The 15,027-nt window shown below is 36.9% G+C and overlaps 1 protein-coding gene across 1 annotated transcript in view; it reads left to right on the top strand.

The window, feature by feature from the left end:
* The window catches only part of CCDC178 (coiled-coil domain containing 178), a 173,378-nt gene that overhangs the window by 141,160 nt on the left and 17,191 nt on the right, over positions 1–15,027 (top strand). The window contains 1 exon segment of the mRNA XM_061447585.1: positions 4,655–4,789. Within this exon segment, the coding sequence (XP_061303569.1) occupies positions 4,655–4,789 (135 nt within the window).

A 15,027-nucleotide genomic window follows, 5' to 3' on the forward strand; every position in this document is an offset into this window, starting at 1 on the left:
AATCAGATCAGTTGAATCTCACTAATTACAAACAGCAGAGAGGAGAATTAGGCTTGTAATCATAACCCAATATAATGCTAACATGTAGTCACTGGCCAGAACTGGCAATAGAAACATTCTAAGTATTATGCTATTGACCAAGAAAAGCATCATGACTAAGTTGCATGTGCTGTTCACTTTGTATTCTTAATGGGGCCACATATCATTTGATGTTTAATCAAGTAAACACCCCTAGTTTTGGGTTCATTGTTAAATATGTCTGTAATCTGCATTGGTCTAGTCCTGTGTAGCTAGACTGTGTGATAAAAGATAAGAAGGTGAAGCTTTTGGGTTCCTGTGGACTGTCAGACAACAAAAGTAAAAACTATTCTGGTCTAAATAAGATACAGTTCCTTCTGTATGTGTGGCATTTTATTTTAATTTGACCTTTGTTTAATGTCTAGACAATCCCAATATTATAATAACATAAATTAATGAGGACTTAGAAACAATACCATTGGAATAATGATTTAGGCTTTGGTAGGCCACTGCTTTAAATACTATCAATCACATTCTTTTTATTCCAGTTTGATCCCTCAAATAAGAAATTACAGATTGAAATATTAGCTTAATTTCAATCATGTTAATGAAAAATGAAACATGAATTTAATGAAGTGTTTTGATTTATCAGAAAAAAAAACTTAAAAGTGAGAAGAGAATAAGGTACCCCAATTCATAAGGTTCATCTCTAGTAAGATAGAAACAGCAGCTTGTTCACACCTCCTTTTCCAAATTTACACTGATATTATTGATGGTATTAGTACCACATATAAATAAGGAATTAAACATAGAGCCATATGCTCCCCTCTGCTGTGAGGCACAGAGGGGAGCCAAAACACAAGTGAAGGAGAATGACAGTAAAGCCCCAAAGCAGAAGAATGGCAAGGGCAATTCCTTGACAGCATCATTCATTCTCCCCAGCGGCTCACAAAGGTGCCTCTCCAGCAAAGCCATTGGCTCACCATCTCCTTGTTTGTAGGATGAGGACTGAGAGAATTCACTTGTTGCAAAAATTGTCCCCTCCCAGTAAAAAAGACCCCTGACACCTCTTTGAAAGCTATTGCTCCTCCTTGCAGAATGAATTTTGTTTTGATGCTGCAGAAACCCCTACAGTCCCTTTAATTGAAGGTCGTTTTGTGGGAACTAACAGCGGATCTGTATCAGCTGCCTCCATGGCAGGTACAAAAATGGCATAAACAAAGATCCTGGAGCTTCTTTTCCATCCTGTTCTCTTGAATACCCAAAATCTGGAGCTTGCTTCTGTTTGTTTGTGGGTTTTGTTTGTTGGTTTTTTTTTCCTTTGTCATAGGATCATACAATGGTTTGGGTTGGAAAGGGCCTTAAGATCATCTAGTTCCAGCCCTCCTTCCATGGGCAGGGATACTTCACAGAAGACCATGATGCCCAAGGCCAGGCGTCAACTGCTCTGCCCTATCCATCAGTTGTGTAGCACCATCACAGAAGGCCACCAAATTCGTCAGGCATGATTTGCCCTTGGTGAAGCCATGTTGACTGTCACCAAGCACCTTGTTGTTTTTCATGTGCCCTAGCATGGTTTTCAGGAGAATCTGCTCCATGATCCTGCCAGGCACAGAGGTGAGACTCACCATTTTCCTTCAGTCCTGCTCTCACAGAAAAGTAAATTGCAAAACCAAAGTGAAGTTCATACAAATATTTGGCTACTGTACATATTGTTATATCTTGACCACTGGAAATGCTGTTAACTGCGCTGTCAGCACTTGGCTGGGCATGTTGATCAGACTTAGGCAATAGCTTCTTTCTCAAATAGTGAAAAAAAGCTAAAAAAAATGGAGTTAGCAGTAACGTTGTGTATGCAACTCAAGTATGACATGCCTTCTTAAGGCTCTCCATGTGGTAAAAATGTATATGAGCTAGAAGAGGCTCTAAGGGAACAGTATTGGTGCCTGGAGGGACAGGGAGATCATTGCAAAACTTATGAAATCTACAGGCTGCTTCTGGGCTAGAAGTGTGTTTTAGCTAGGTTAACTGGGATTTTTGTATTTTAAATTGTTTTCTCAGCTAGGGACCTGAATCCAACCCAGAGTTTGCATGACCCCTCCTAGGTTAGTGGGTCCATTAGTTTATTCTAAGCCAGTAAAGTTATTTGATCAATTTGTAACTTTCTCAAGGACATGTATTTCCAACTGTATACATAAATGTTATTTCTGTAGCAACCCATATTGTAAAATTAATAAATATTGGGTTTAGGCTCCATTATGCTAGGCACGATAAAATGTAGTTGAAATATGAGATACATTAGATGCAGGGATATTTACAATAGTAACAGCTATCACAGACTTGTAATTTTGAAATGGGAAACAGTAGTGAAAGTTGTATTGGACACCAGCCACTATACATTGTCAATTTTTCTCAATAAATATACAAACTGTCAATTTATTCTCAATAAATATACAACTCTTCAAATAGCCAAACCTCAAAAGTTTTGAATGTCTTGATTTTCTCAAGGCAAAGGTTGGATAGCCATTGATTCTTTTCACTTAATGTCACCTTTCACTTACAGATCCTTTGAGCTCCCCCAGTCACCATTTTCTTCATCATGTCAAAATAGATATCTTGCAATTATTTCACCTTTTTTGCAAAAATTAGAGGTTTGATAATCCAGAAGTAGTCTTCTACTTAATTAATTTTTCTAGGGCTGAAATGTCATAAGTTGTTCCTCTCTAACCTGCATTCTTTTTCAGGCTCCAGAATGGTATCAACCAACACGAGATCTGAAAATAGTTGAAATAACAGCAGACCTGGAGAATAAGGTAGATTTCAGGAAACAAAATAATTCTTAAAACAGGAAGAAAGGAATAGCAGTACTTAGAAGAGGCTCTCCAAGCTGGAAAATGTATTCTTATTTTGGGTTCAGGTTTTGGCTGTGATTCAGATTGATATTTTTATACTTTCCCATTGAGTTTGTCTGCCTTCTCTCATGTTATTTTTAATATACACTGGCAGGCCTCAAAAAAAAATATATGCATAAAGATCTGTTTTAATATTTTGCAGCCTCATTTACAAAGATGCAGAGTACTCACCGCTTCCATAGAACCTAATGGGACTTGTGGAAACTCAGTATCTTTGAAAATCAGGCCATTAATTTTGAAAATGTGCATTAATTACTCTCTAGGTTGTAATAGCTCACTTGATATTACTATAATATACATTCTTTTGAAAAAGTATATTTTTCACCTGGTACACTGCGCTGGCTCCCAAAGAGCAGTCATATCTTATCATGTAAAAGGTTCTTTATAACTGATCCAATTATTGACCTGTGGTATTGACCTTAATGAAATGGAATATTTCGAAAGGCATGGTATAATCCATTGTATTAATCTGGTTGACAGGCATATTCTTGAAGGCCTCATGCTAACAATAGATATAGAATTTATCGAAATTATTACTTGATCAAACACAAACCAGTGTGTTCCCACTAAGCAATGCTTTTAGTGGCTCAAATTTAAATTTTCTAAATTAAAACTAGTCTAGAGTATGATGTAATGATTGCAGAATTTCCCAAACCCCACAGCTGTTTTCAAAGACGTTCTGTGTTGGTAGATTTTCAGATCTCATTAAAACATTTTTCTTCTAGAGTGAGACCTGCCACACCATGTTTATATGTTCCAAGTACTTGCAGATTAAGGAAAAACTGGTAACAGTCTTAACTGTAGATTTTAACAATAATTACCATTAGCAAATAGCAAAAGCCTATCAGGTAAGCGCTCCTGCACTTCCCCTTGGAATCATTTCAGTTAGGATCCTTTGCACCAAATGCAGTTCCTAGGATGTTATCTTTTCTATAAGTCTATATAAAATCCTCTTTTTTTTAAGTAGTGTCACTCTCAGCTGCCGCATTCAGTGCAATTTAGTGCTGTTAGATGCTTTCATGTCATATGGTTATAGCTGGGTAGATTAATAGGAACTTCTATATGGAAATTTCTTTCCTGTTATTGTTCTCCCTGAGCAGTTGATGGCTAAGTTAATTCTCTTTAGTTTTGTCATGCACTAAAGCACACATTGCCAAGCTATGATAAGCTTTACACAGGGAAAAAAAAAGCTCTTATGTCCATCAAAGTCTTAAACTTGCATTTTAAACTTTGGCCTGACCTGATGTGCCATTCAAAAAGCTTCAAAAGATTATTTTTTTAAGAAAGGTTCAATATGCCCCGAGGCTATCGGTTTTGAGTTAAACTGGGTGAAGTAGAAATATTTTACTCATCAGCTTTGCAGTCACAGAGTTTGCTTCAGCTAGAACAAAACTGCTGAGGCATTTAGAGAAAATTAACCCCCCATCCTGGCAGCCAGATGTGACTGGTTTCTGATGAATGCGCATGAGTGGGCTGAAAAACCAAGAGACTGTGAAATTCCTGTCAGGCCCGTACAGCGCAGAATGGGCTATTGACTGCTTTCTATATTTCCCTCCATCATTCTTCTTGAACACTGCCATTAATTTCCTCTCCTACTCTGACTTGGGAATTTAATTCTTTTTTCCTAGTTTTTTTTTCTTTTTCCCTTCCTCCCTTTCACCTTCTTGCCTCTTCTTCTCCTTGCCTTGACCCCCCCACTGGCATCGTTGGTGTTGCTGTCCCAGCTTTGGGCACTGCAGAAGCGGCTGCGCGGGGTGCTGGCAGCACAGCGGAGGCAGCATGGCCTCTACAACCAGGCTGGGCTGGCGAGGATCCAGGCAGCCTCTCAGGAGAACGCTCAGAAAATATTAGCTGTGCAGGTAGGTGATTGCAGGGAAGTCGGAAAGATCATTCTGATCTAGATTGAAAAGCAAATGATGGGTAGTGTGATGAAGCATTAAAACCATATCCCATCAGAGTTTTATAAATTTTTAACCTCTTTAATAAACTGGAATTGCATGAAGGATGAATTCAGTAAGTTAGCACATATACCATGTGTAGATTGAAAAAAAGGGGGAGATTAGATTTATTTCTCACAAACCTTGGAAAAGATTATTATAAATACATTGGGCATAAATATTAGAAACATAGAGCGGCATTACTATTGCTGCTCAGTTGTTTTAGAAGGTGTTGTTTTGTCCTGGTTTGTGCAAATATTATTTCCATGGTAAACAATATTGTCATTTTCACTGTATTCTTTTTTAATTTCTTTAACAGGAGACTATGTTTTAGAAGATTTGCACCTTCCTAACTCAATTATATGATGAATTTCCCTTATTTGTAAAAAAGCAACACTGGGGGGTTATGAGATTTAAAAATGGTTTCCAAAGATGATGGTTTCTCATTTTATGACTTGTTTCCGAGATATATGTATTTACTATGGAAAATGACTACTACACAGTATAGTTTGAGCATCCTTTTTCTGTTTTTGCCTTGTGCTATGGCGTCTTATTCATATTTCTGTAAAGCCACTCCTTTCAATCTCTTCCCATAGTTAATGGCCATAACCAGATGGCGTTTGTGAAGGGTTTTTAAAAGGCTTAAGTGAAAAATTTCTTCAGACTTACTCATTGCAAAAGAAGTTATGCTGCTGATGCAGCTTAAGTGCAGGATATTCTTACAAGCCTTGTTTTCTGAATTTTAACAGTCAGTCTTTGTGGTATGAGTGTGGAAACAATTTTATTACATTTTAATATTATGTAATTACACTTCACTGTTAATATCCAATGCATTAAAATAAAATCTAACTTGAATAAGTTCTAGAATCCCATTAAACAGCATCAGCATCATGATCTGATTTCAGTATCTCAGAGGATTTTAATTTTAAAATTCCCAATTTCCATATATGTTGTATTTCTGTAAAAGATGCAGAAAATCTTTGTCATATTAAAATGAGAAACACAAGAAAAATAATTAAGATTAAAATGTTAATCATATTTTATACTTTATTAATGTTTTAATACTCTTAAATTTATAGATTTTAAAAATTTTCTTTTTTTTTTTTTTTAATTACTATTGCACTGACCTGTGTACCAGTGAGAGCCGGTAAGTCAGGAACCACTTTTTTTCATTCAAATTATTTAAAAAAAAATGGAAAAGCTCCTTTTTGATTTTTTTTTTTTGCACGGGGGGGTAGCTGGCATGATTTCTGTTTTCTCCTGTGTTCAACTGCTCCAATAGTGAGTGAAGAACAGAGGTGATCGATGCGCAGCCTAAAGCTCATGAATAATAACAGCAGTGACATAGAAGCCACAGGTGGCAGTTGGTTTCCTTACACATGAATCTTTACATTAATCTAATGCTACACGGTATTTTAATAGCTGTACAGTGAACCTCATATACAAGTGAACTCTCATGTCAGTAAGTGTTCTACGTTACAACAAATGAGATTTGTGGAAATCCTTCACCTTAGCATAAATTTTTCCATGCATGCTGTTCATGCTGAGAAGCTGTGTCTATAAATCTTGTCACCCTAAAAAATCCCAAGAAATTAGAAATGGCCTAAAGTAAGCTTTTAGAGCTAAGTCCCAGCAACATTTGGTGGTATTCAGATCTGAGTAGCTCAGACTTACCAAAGACAACATTTTGTTCAGTCTGAAAAATATTCTGTTCCCTATCCACTTTCATTAACCATAACATACTTTTCTGATATTCTGATGCTTTTCTGGTGTTCTATTATTCTTGCTATGTTTTCATGCAGTTTGACTGATAATAATTTACAAGTAAAATAGCAAAAAAAGTAAAATATATAAAATTAAAATGGAAACTATTCCAGCTAAGAGCAATTGCCAAGTTGTATAGCAAAGAATTTCCCTCCAGCAATATATTTGTATATTTTAGAGGTTTTGGCAGTGATTTATTTATATATGGACTGGTGTCTTTGTCTGTATTACTGTCAGATCGACCCATCCTTCTGTCAATTAAGTTCCTACATTGATGACATACAGCATAGTGGCATGCACTTCCAAAATAAAATCCGACAGCCATTCTTTTTTTCTCAGCAAGAAATACCCTGAGTTTGCTGTTTCTAGTGTCCATCTCACATTAACATGTGGGGATGAGATCCTGCTGTGCTGAGCAGCATGCAGGTGTGCACCAAAACTGATTCCCACTCATAAGAGCTTACATCCCAGCAGCTACCTTGACTGGAGCAAACACGAGCAGGTGAATCACAGAGGAAGAGTGAATTAGAAGAGGCAGTAGATACAGTACATTCGCTGCCTAAGTGTTTTCTGATATTTTACAGAAGCCATGACAACGGTGAGATCCAAAGAGAGACTTAATGGAGGATTTGGACTTTTCACCAGCTACTTTTAACAACGCTTCACAGTTTTACATAGCAGCAGTGTTTGGGGACAATTATGATGTAAAAATAAAGAGTGCCTCAGACTGGAAGGTGGCTTTGACTAATATTTCATCATCACACTATTAAGCCTGTTTTTGAAAGTCTAGACTTGCCTTCTAATCACTTCCAATGATGGAGCTGGTTGATAGTGCTTGTAAGATTTGTGCTTGAGAAGAAACAACTGTGCCTGTATTAAGGTGACATTGCCAAAGCATTAGTGAGGAGGATGTTTCCAGTAGCCAGTATTGGTGGAGTTAGTCATCACAATTAGTAAACACCAAAAAAAAAAAAAAGCAAAACTTTAGGAGGGGTCCCACTTAACATTAAAAAGAAAAATGCTTTTGTTGATGATAAATTGGGAGGAAAAAAATGCTCTTGCAGTGATGGCAAGCTTCCTTTGGTATCTGGTGTCTCAAATTCATTTCAGAAAGAACTATATGCATTACCAGTCCTAATTTCTATAAGCACCAAAATTGGTACCATGCCAGAAATTTGCTATTGGTCACCCACCCTTCTAGTTAAGCATGGGTTTGAGCTCACTTTCAACTTCAGGCTTCCTTCCCTGTCACACTAACATGTGTGCCTCGGGCTGAGTGTGCCGTTTTGCTGAGCTGACTGGCTTTGGTGACTGGGAGTGCTCAGGCTTAGTGCAACGTAGGCAGGGTGTCCCCTGTAGCACATGCTAATGTTCATGTCCCTTTTGGGGATGCTGCTGTCCCCCAGAAGCAGAAGCATGACCATGAGAGGCTGCCTCATGCCATCTCCTCTTAAATATTGTAGGGCCAGATTCTCTGCTCTGCCAAAGGAAGCAACGGCAAAGAGTCCCTCGTTTGAGGGTGACCTCATCAATGTTTACAAATATGCAAAGGGTGAGTGTCAGGATGATGGAGCTAGGTTTTTTTCAGTGATGTCCAGTGATAGGACAAAGGGCAGTGGGTGTAAACTGGAGCATAGGAGGTTCCAGGTGAACATCAGGAAAAATTTCTTTACTGTGAGAGAGACAGATCACTGGAACAGGTTGCCCAGGGGGGTTGTGGAGTCTCCTACGCTGGAGATATTCAAGGGCCGTCTGGGCAAGTTCATGTGTGATGTACTCTAGGTTACCCTGCTCTTGCAGGAGGGTTGGACTAGATGATCTTTTGAGGTCCCTTCCAACCCTTGGGATTCTGTGATTCTGTTTGCCTCCTCAGCTCTCTGTTCAGCCTTAGCACCAGCTGTGCACATTTTTGGTCTGCCTGACCCTACTCAGCCGCAGCGCACTTTACCAGGGAATCATAACCAGAACATGCTGCCCTTTAGATGATCCTCCCTTTGGCTCTCTATTCTGAGAAAGAAGACCAAAACACGTTTGTCAATATGTAGCAGAAGTATGCACATGCTTCCTGAGCTTTCACTGTGGTCATGTGACCAGAGACATGTCAAAATTATCCAAAGCACCAACAATATGAGGGTGAACTACAAAAGCAGAATTATGCCTGTCAGCCTTTAGTAAATACTAGCTTTTCCCATTTTTTGTTAAGGGTCATTAGTCTGTATTGTATGTGGTGACATTAAAAGGGGTGGGGTTTTTCGAAATGCCATTTTAATTTTTACTATGCTCCTTTTATTTCAATTGAACTTTTAAATATATATATTCCCTGGGTTTTATCATGATCCTTGTAGCAATTTTGCTTTTCAAACATTTAATATTTGCTTTGGAAATAGGAATGATCGGCTGATTATTCAGTGTCCATGTGTTCTGTGAATATACTTCTCACAGGGAAAAAAATTGAAATTTTAAATTGGAGCATTTCAATTGTGATGTTAAAAAGGATAAGAGATTCTTCCGTAGTAGTAGTGAAGCACAAATATTTTGTCAATCAGCTCAAATGCTAGATCAGAGAACAATGACTGAAATGATTTATACATTCAATTTTGTCTCTTCATTTGTTTCATTTTTCATAGAGCAAAGTGCAGGACTGTTTCTTGGGCAAGTCTATTTCATCTTCTGGTGCTTTACCTTTCTTCTAACCCATTTCAAGTTTTTAAAATTCCTACTCTGCTTTTCTTTCATTCCTGGCAGTTTGCATACATGCTTAATGGCTCTGAAAAGAGACTTTGTTTTTATCCTAGTAGTCAAAGTTCTATGAGTCCTGACACTTGCTCTTCACCTAAACTTATCTTTATAGTCAAAGGACATCTTACGTGGTAAGAGAGGAGCAAAGTATTTCTGAAGTTAGTAACAGCTTTCCTTCAAACAAAAGCTTCACAGAGATCTCTTGACTTGAAGAAATGGAGCAGCAATGTGGGGAAAATTTCACTGTCACAGTGCAGTCCATATTCTGCAGTTTGCTTGGAGGATTTCAGTCCTCAAAAATCCTTCTACAATTACAAAATACATTTTTAACTCAGCAGAAAGTACTAAAAATAATCTCTTGAATTTAGGAAAAAAAATGATAAAAATGTAAAACCTTTTCTTCCACAAGTGTACAGGCAAGTTATTTGTTATGTTAATGGCTTTTGTTTTCCCAATAATGTTTTGCAGTTTCAATAACTTGGCTCTTGAGTAAGTTCAATTAGCTATCTAATTGCAAAAATGATATATGATGGCAGGTGTAGCTTTATTTGGGACTGTGGCTGCACATTAATCCTGACAGTCTTCAATTTAGTCTATCCTTTTAGATGATTTATCTTGACTATATTTATGCTAGAATTATTTGGGGGCCAACATGCTAACAAAAAAGATAACATCATTGCCACCCTCATTCTAACTTTAAAGCATTGCATATATACTTTTAATGATGGTGGAATAATGAAAGTACATTTTTTTATAAATACAAGATTATTGGCTTAGTTTTTAATACCTCTGCACCTTTAATAGCCGTTCCAGACAGTGTAAAGGGATATAAAATAGATCATCAGAATTTAGAGTTTGGAAACTTCTTAGTTGGTGGCAGTTTTACCTGTTTTCATCAAGTGAAAATTGCTACATAAGGCACAAAGGAATGAAGCATTAACCCCCAGACTGTCACTTTGACTGCAGAATGCTGTGATTATTTATACATTTTCCACAGTTTTATTCACATTGATTGATTAACCTGAAACCTTTACAAAACTTTTTGGCAAAGCTGCTGTAGTGCAAAATAATTCCACTGTACTGAACTACACCAGTTTACACTAGAAAAGAGTTCTGATCTAATTTGCATTGTCTTTATCTGAGCAGTTTTGCAGAGATCACCAAAGAAAGGACTGTTCTTTGCTAAGGCGTTGAAACTTTACTGAATCTACTGCAGGCATCTCAGCGGGTACTGCATCTTACCAGAAGAAATGTTTTACTGACTGCAAAATCTGTGGTCTTCATGGCACCCTGTTCTATCTGATCTTTAAGAGCAGGTGCAGTTCCACTTTGGCCAGGACCAACCATGATTGTGTGTATTACAAGCAGGGTTTGCTCATTTGCTTTCTGAAAGCTGCTTATTCTTGTTTCTTAGCTGTCAGATGGTAGTCAATTTAAGTACATCTTTTGTTCTCTAACTTAGTAAACACAGGTGTGTTATGGTGTCTCCCAGGGCTGATGCACTTCCAAATCTGTATGCCTTCTCTTTTATTTTTCTCTCTTATGGGCTGAGTTATCACCATTTATGCTGATTACACTCAGTTGTGTCTTTTTTGCCTGCTGATTTCACTTTAGCAGTCTTGCTGTTTCTGCCTTGTCTTGGAGACATATGGGGATGGATGACAGATAACTTTACTTAAGAGGACATGGCTGCACACCTTTTAATTAGTTCTAAGCTTTTGTATTTATTCACATTTATTCATAGTAACCATTTAAATGTTGAAGTTAATTTTTTCTGATTTTATTATTAATTTATAAAGTATTTATTTGGTACAGTTAAAGGGTAATTGAGATCAAGTATCCTTTGCTTAAAAAATTTGTTTGAAAAGTTGTTACTTGGTGAATCGGTTTCTACGGAAACATTGAAATCAGCATCCAGTACATAGTTTCCAAAAATATATGGCTTTCCTCTCAAAAGTTTATGAATTTTGAATAATAACTGGAATTTTTCAAAATATGATCTCACCTTTAATATCAATCCCTAAAGTGATTCCTTTTGTCTAGACTTCTCTAGATGGAATTTATGACCATGAATAGCACTCACAAAAATCTTTGCATTTACTTAACAGGTAGGTGTAGTGGCAGTTACAGCTGCCATGGAATAGACACACAGAATGTTCATGACCATTTATTTTGTTGCTCCATGATGAGCGGGGCCTTTCTAGCGAGATAGTGAAAACTAATCTCAAAATAAGCTAAATTCATAGAAGAAATTGGAACCTCATTTATTTATTTGCCTCATTTTCATTGTCTGTGATTTTGCTTATGACATGGCAAATCTTTGATATCTTTATTCTGATGTAATCTCCTTTTAACGTTTTTTAAGTGATGTGTACATATAATTTGGCACAATTCAGTTGCATTTAGGTTTTTATGCCACTTATGCCTTAACGCGCCAAGCATCTTATGCTTCTCATAAACCCTACTTTTCAAAGCATCATGTCCAAAGGCTAATATAACCACAAACATTGCACAGGAACACCTATAGTGTCCTTAACTGTCATAATTCTTCTATGGCTTCACTTGAAAGTTTCACTACGTGTAGCAAATATGATGCGAATCAAATTGTTCAGACATGTGCCTGCCACCTAAAAGTTCTAGTGTATAGTAAGAAGATAAAGAGCTCTGCTAGTTGCCTGTCAATGAGGGAGGCTAGAAGATTGTCTCTGCAAAAAGATTTGTCTCATATAAGATTAACCTGGCCAGGATTATTGTGGTGATAAATCATTTAGTTTGCTTGCAGGTGTACATTTTCAATGTACAGTTTTTGTGTAGAAATACATATCACTAAAAATTATGACCTAAGAGAAAAGAGAAGGATGGCATTTAATCTAGGAGATTTAGTTTTAAATTTCTTTTATAAGAATTCCTAAGAGTTACATTTCTTCAGTATTCACCACCACTTACTGTAATCTATTCTTGCATATTACCAAAATTGTTGTAGTAATAATAGTACTAATTACCAGAATAGTAATAGTACTAATTACCCGCTTTCTTACATTTTATAACATGCACACACAGAAATGTCTTATTAATTTAAAATATGCTGAGTAATAAAAATGTATAGGTTGGGGCTTTTAGTAATGAAAGACAAATTTACAGAATTAAATGTTTACTACTCGCAACTTCGTATCTGGCTCTAACAGATGCTAAGATTACTGAACAAACTTCATTTCTCATTGAGCAAAAATTAGTCTCCCATTGAAGAGACATAGAATCCAGAAATACAGACTATGAATTCATGTTCTTCGCACCTGTAACTCTGGTAACTTAATATTTGGGGGTCAAACACTCAAAACTCTATGAGGAACTGGCAAGCTTATTATCTCTGCTGCTTTTATTGTCAGCAGGGCTACTCAAACCAATAGGTCTTACATGACAAGAAGAGACAAATTGCGTGATTTCCAGCTTCTTAAAAATTGATCCACCGAGTCATGTCACAGCTACAGCAATCTTTAAGCTTCAGATTATTCGCCATACTCCCTGACAGAAAGATTCAGAGTTTGAAACTTGATGGAATAAAAATGTGCTGAAACAGTGTATCACGAAAAATTATCAAAGAAGCATTAAAGTTGTCATGCTTGAGGCCTTTTCCAGAATCTGAAGACCACTGTATTTCTGTTTCTTGAAGCAACATAGGTTTTATTTTTTTAGTTAAATAATTAAAATCTGTGTTGAAGTGTTTACACAAAATAGGCTGAATTATGTTCACAGAAATAACTACAATCCTAAAATTTCTCAATTGAGTACAATGGTTTTGTAATCTTAAGGATTTTCTAAGGTATTTTTTAAACTCTGAAATTTCCAAGGGTATAAACCATATTAAATATTTTATTAATATTGACACTTTTATCATCAAAAGAATTAGTGCCAATACACTTATCTGGAACTTGAACTAATGGGGTAAATGACAACTGTAGTAGGCTGTTGTCTATTGCTTTTTCCTTAATTTATTGCTCAGGCTTTTATCTAATCGAAGTCTCTCCAGCTCATGGTCTCTGCTTTTCCCAACCTTGTGCCTGTGCTGAGTCTCATCCCAGAGGAATGTCAGACCTCTGTCCTGCACCTGAGTCATTCCCAGATTGCTGGCACAGCCATTTTTGCTCTCCCTTCAAGCTTGTTTTCCAGCCTTAATCTCTGGCACTACCTACTGATCACCAGTTTTCTCTGTTTCCTTACTGCTTCCTCAAGTACCAGCCTCTGTCATTTTTCCAAGCAATAGTCACCTTCTTCTACCTCTCGGCCTTTAAGACTTGACAATACCAGTCTCTACCCTCGCCTGAAAGAGAACTGACAGTTTTCCTTCTCTGCAGCCCAATTTTATCTCCTTGTGAGCCTTCTCCAAATCCAACTGTGCTCCATTTTGGCTCTTGTTCTTTCATATTCGAATCAAACAATTTGCTCCTTTTGCAGCATCTACTAGTCAAAATGTCCTGCACAAGCAGGACTCCTCTACTGTAAGGCCCCTAGACCCAACCCAAACCATAGCAGTCCTGAGAGACTCCTGCTGGAGAAGCCTTACCAATTGCAAGGCTCAAGTATGTAAAAAATGTAGTTTTCAGAGCTACAGAGTTCAAATTTACACTTACCAGGTACACACAATCTGTGTTTTCAGAGCCTTGTGGCTCTGAAATTTTGTAGCAGTGTTTTAAATTTACTAAAGAAAGCGTTTGAGCCCAATGCCTAAATTTTGGATAAATGGGTTAAAAAAAACCAAACATGTAAAAGCAGATAAAGTAAACGCTTGGCAATTTCCTTAAGTTGATCTCAGCCCTACCTACAATTCAGGAAATCCTTCTTATTATAGAAAAATTAATTGAAGTGGTTTAAACATCAGTCGTTCAAAATCCAACAATAATTAATTCAATTCCTCCTAGCAGAATGATAGGAATCCTTGATTCTCTTTACAGAGCTTAGCTGCCTTGGTTTGAGTAAGTTTGTTGTGAGGATCTGAGGCAATATGGGAAAGCACATACACAACCAAAATATCACAGAGTATCTTGTTTTGGTTTGTTGAAAAATTGTGGGTTTTTACTTCAAGGAAAGCTTAACCATATCTCATCTGTAACATTATTTTTCTAAATCATGTTTTGTCCTGATTGGAGCAATAGTACTAAAGAGCAGAAAAGCCATAGTTTTCTTAAGAAATGCTGGCTGAACAAGAGAAAACAGTATGTGAATAAACGTTATGTTTCCACCAGCTGTGCTCCTAAATACCTGTATAACAACAGGGCAAACAACCTTCTAAATAGCTCCATTTAATACAAAATGCTGTTTCTGAGACTTTTACACTAAAATAATGATACGTATCTGAGTACTGTGCTCAAGCTTAAGGCCAAATTATAGGTAACATGGAGGTTTATGATGATGATTGTGTAGCTCATAAACCTTTCTTTTGAGACCTTGGCCAAATATGACAAACCTCTTGAAGGCTGATCATTAGATCATAAAATTCCTTTGTAAGTAAAACTAGAACAGGTTTGCATGTTCTCACTCCTTCAGGAAGCCAATGGTAATTTTGAATGACAAGAGAGAACAGCAATGAGCCGACAAGTAAGATGGTTATTCAGTTGTTATGTGTCAAAAAGAAAATGAAACTATACTTCATAGATTCGCTT

This window comes from Pezoporus flaviventris, unplaced genomic scaffold (assembly GCF_033815535.1).
Source record: "Pezoporus flaviventris isolate CSIRO_AGI_PZ_B2104156 unplaced genomic scaffold, CSIRO_AGI_Pfla_v1 ptg000007l, whole genome shotgun sequence".
Classification (NCBI taxonomy): Eukaryota; Metazoa; Chordata; class Aves; order Psittaciformes; family Psittacidae; genus Pezoporus; species Pezoporus flaviventris.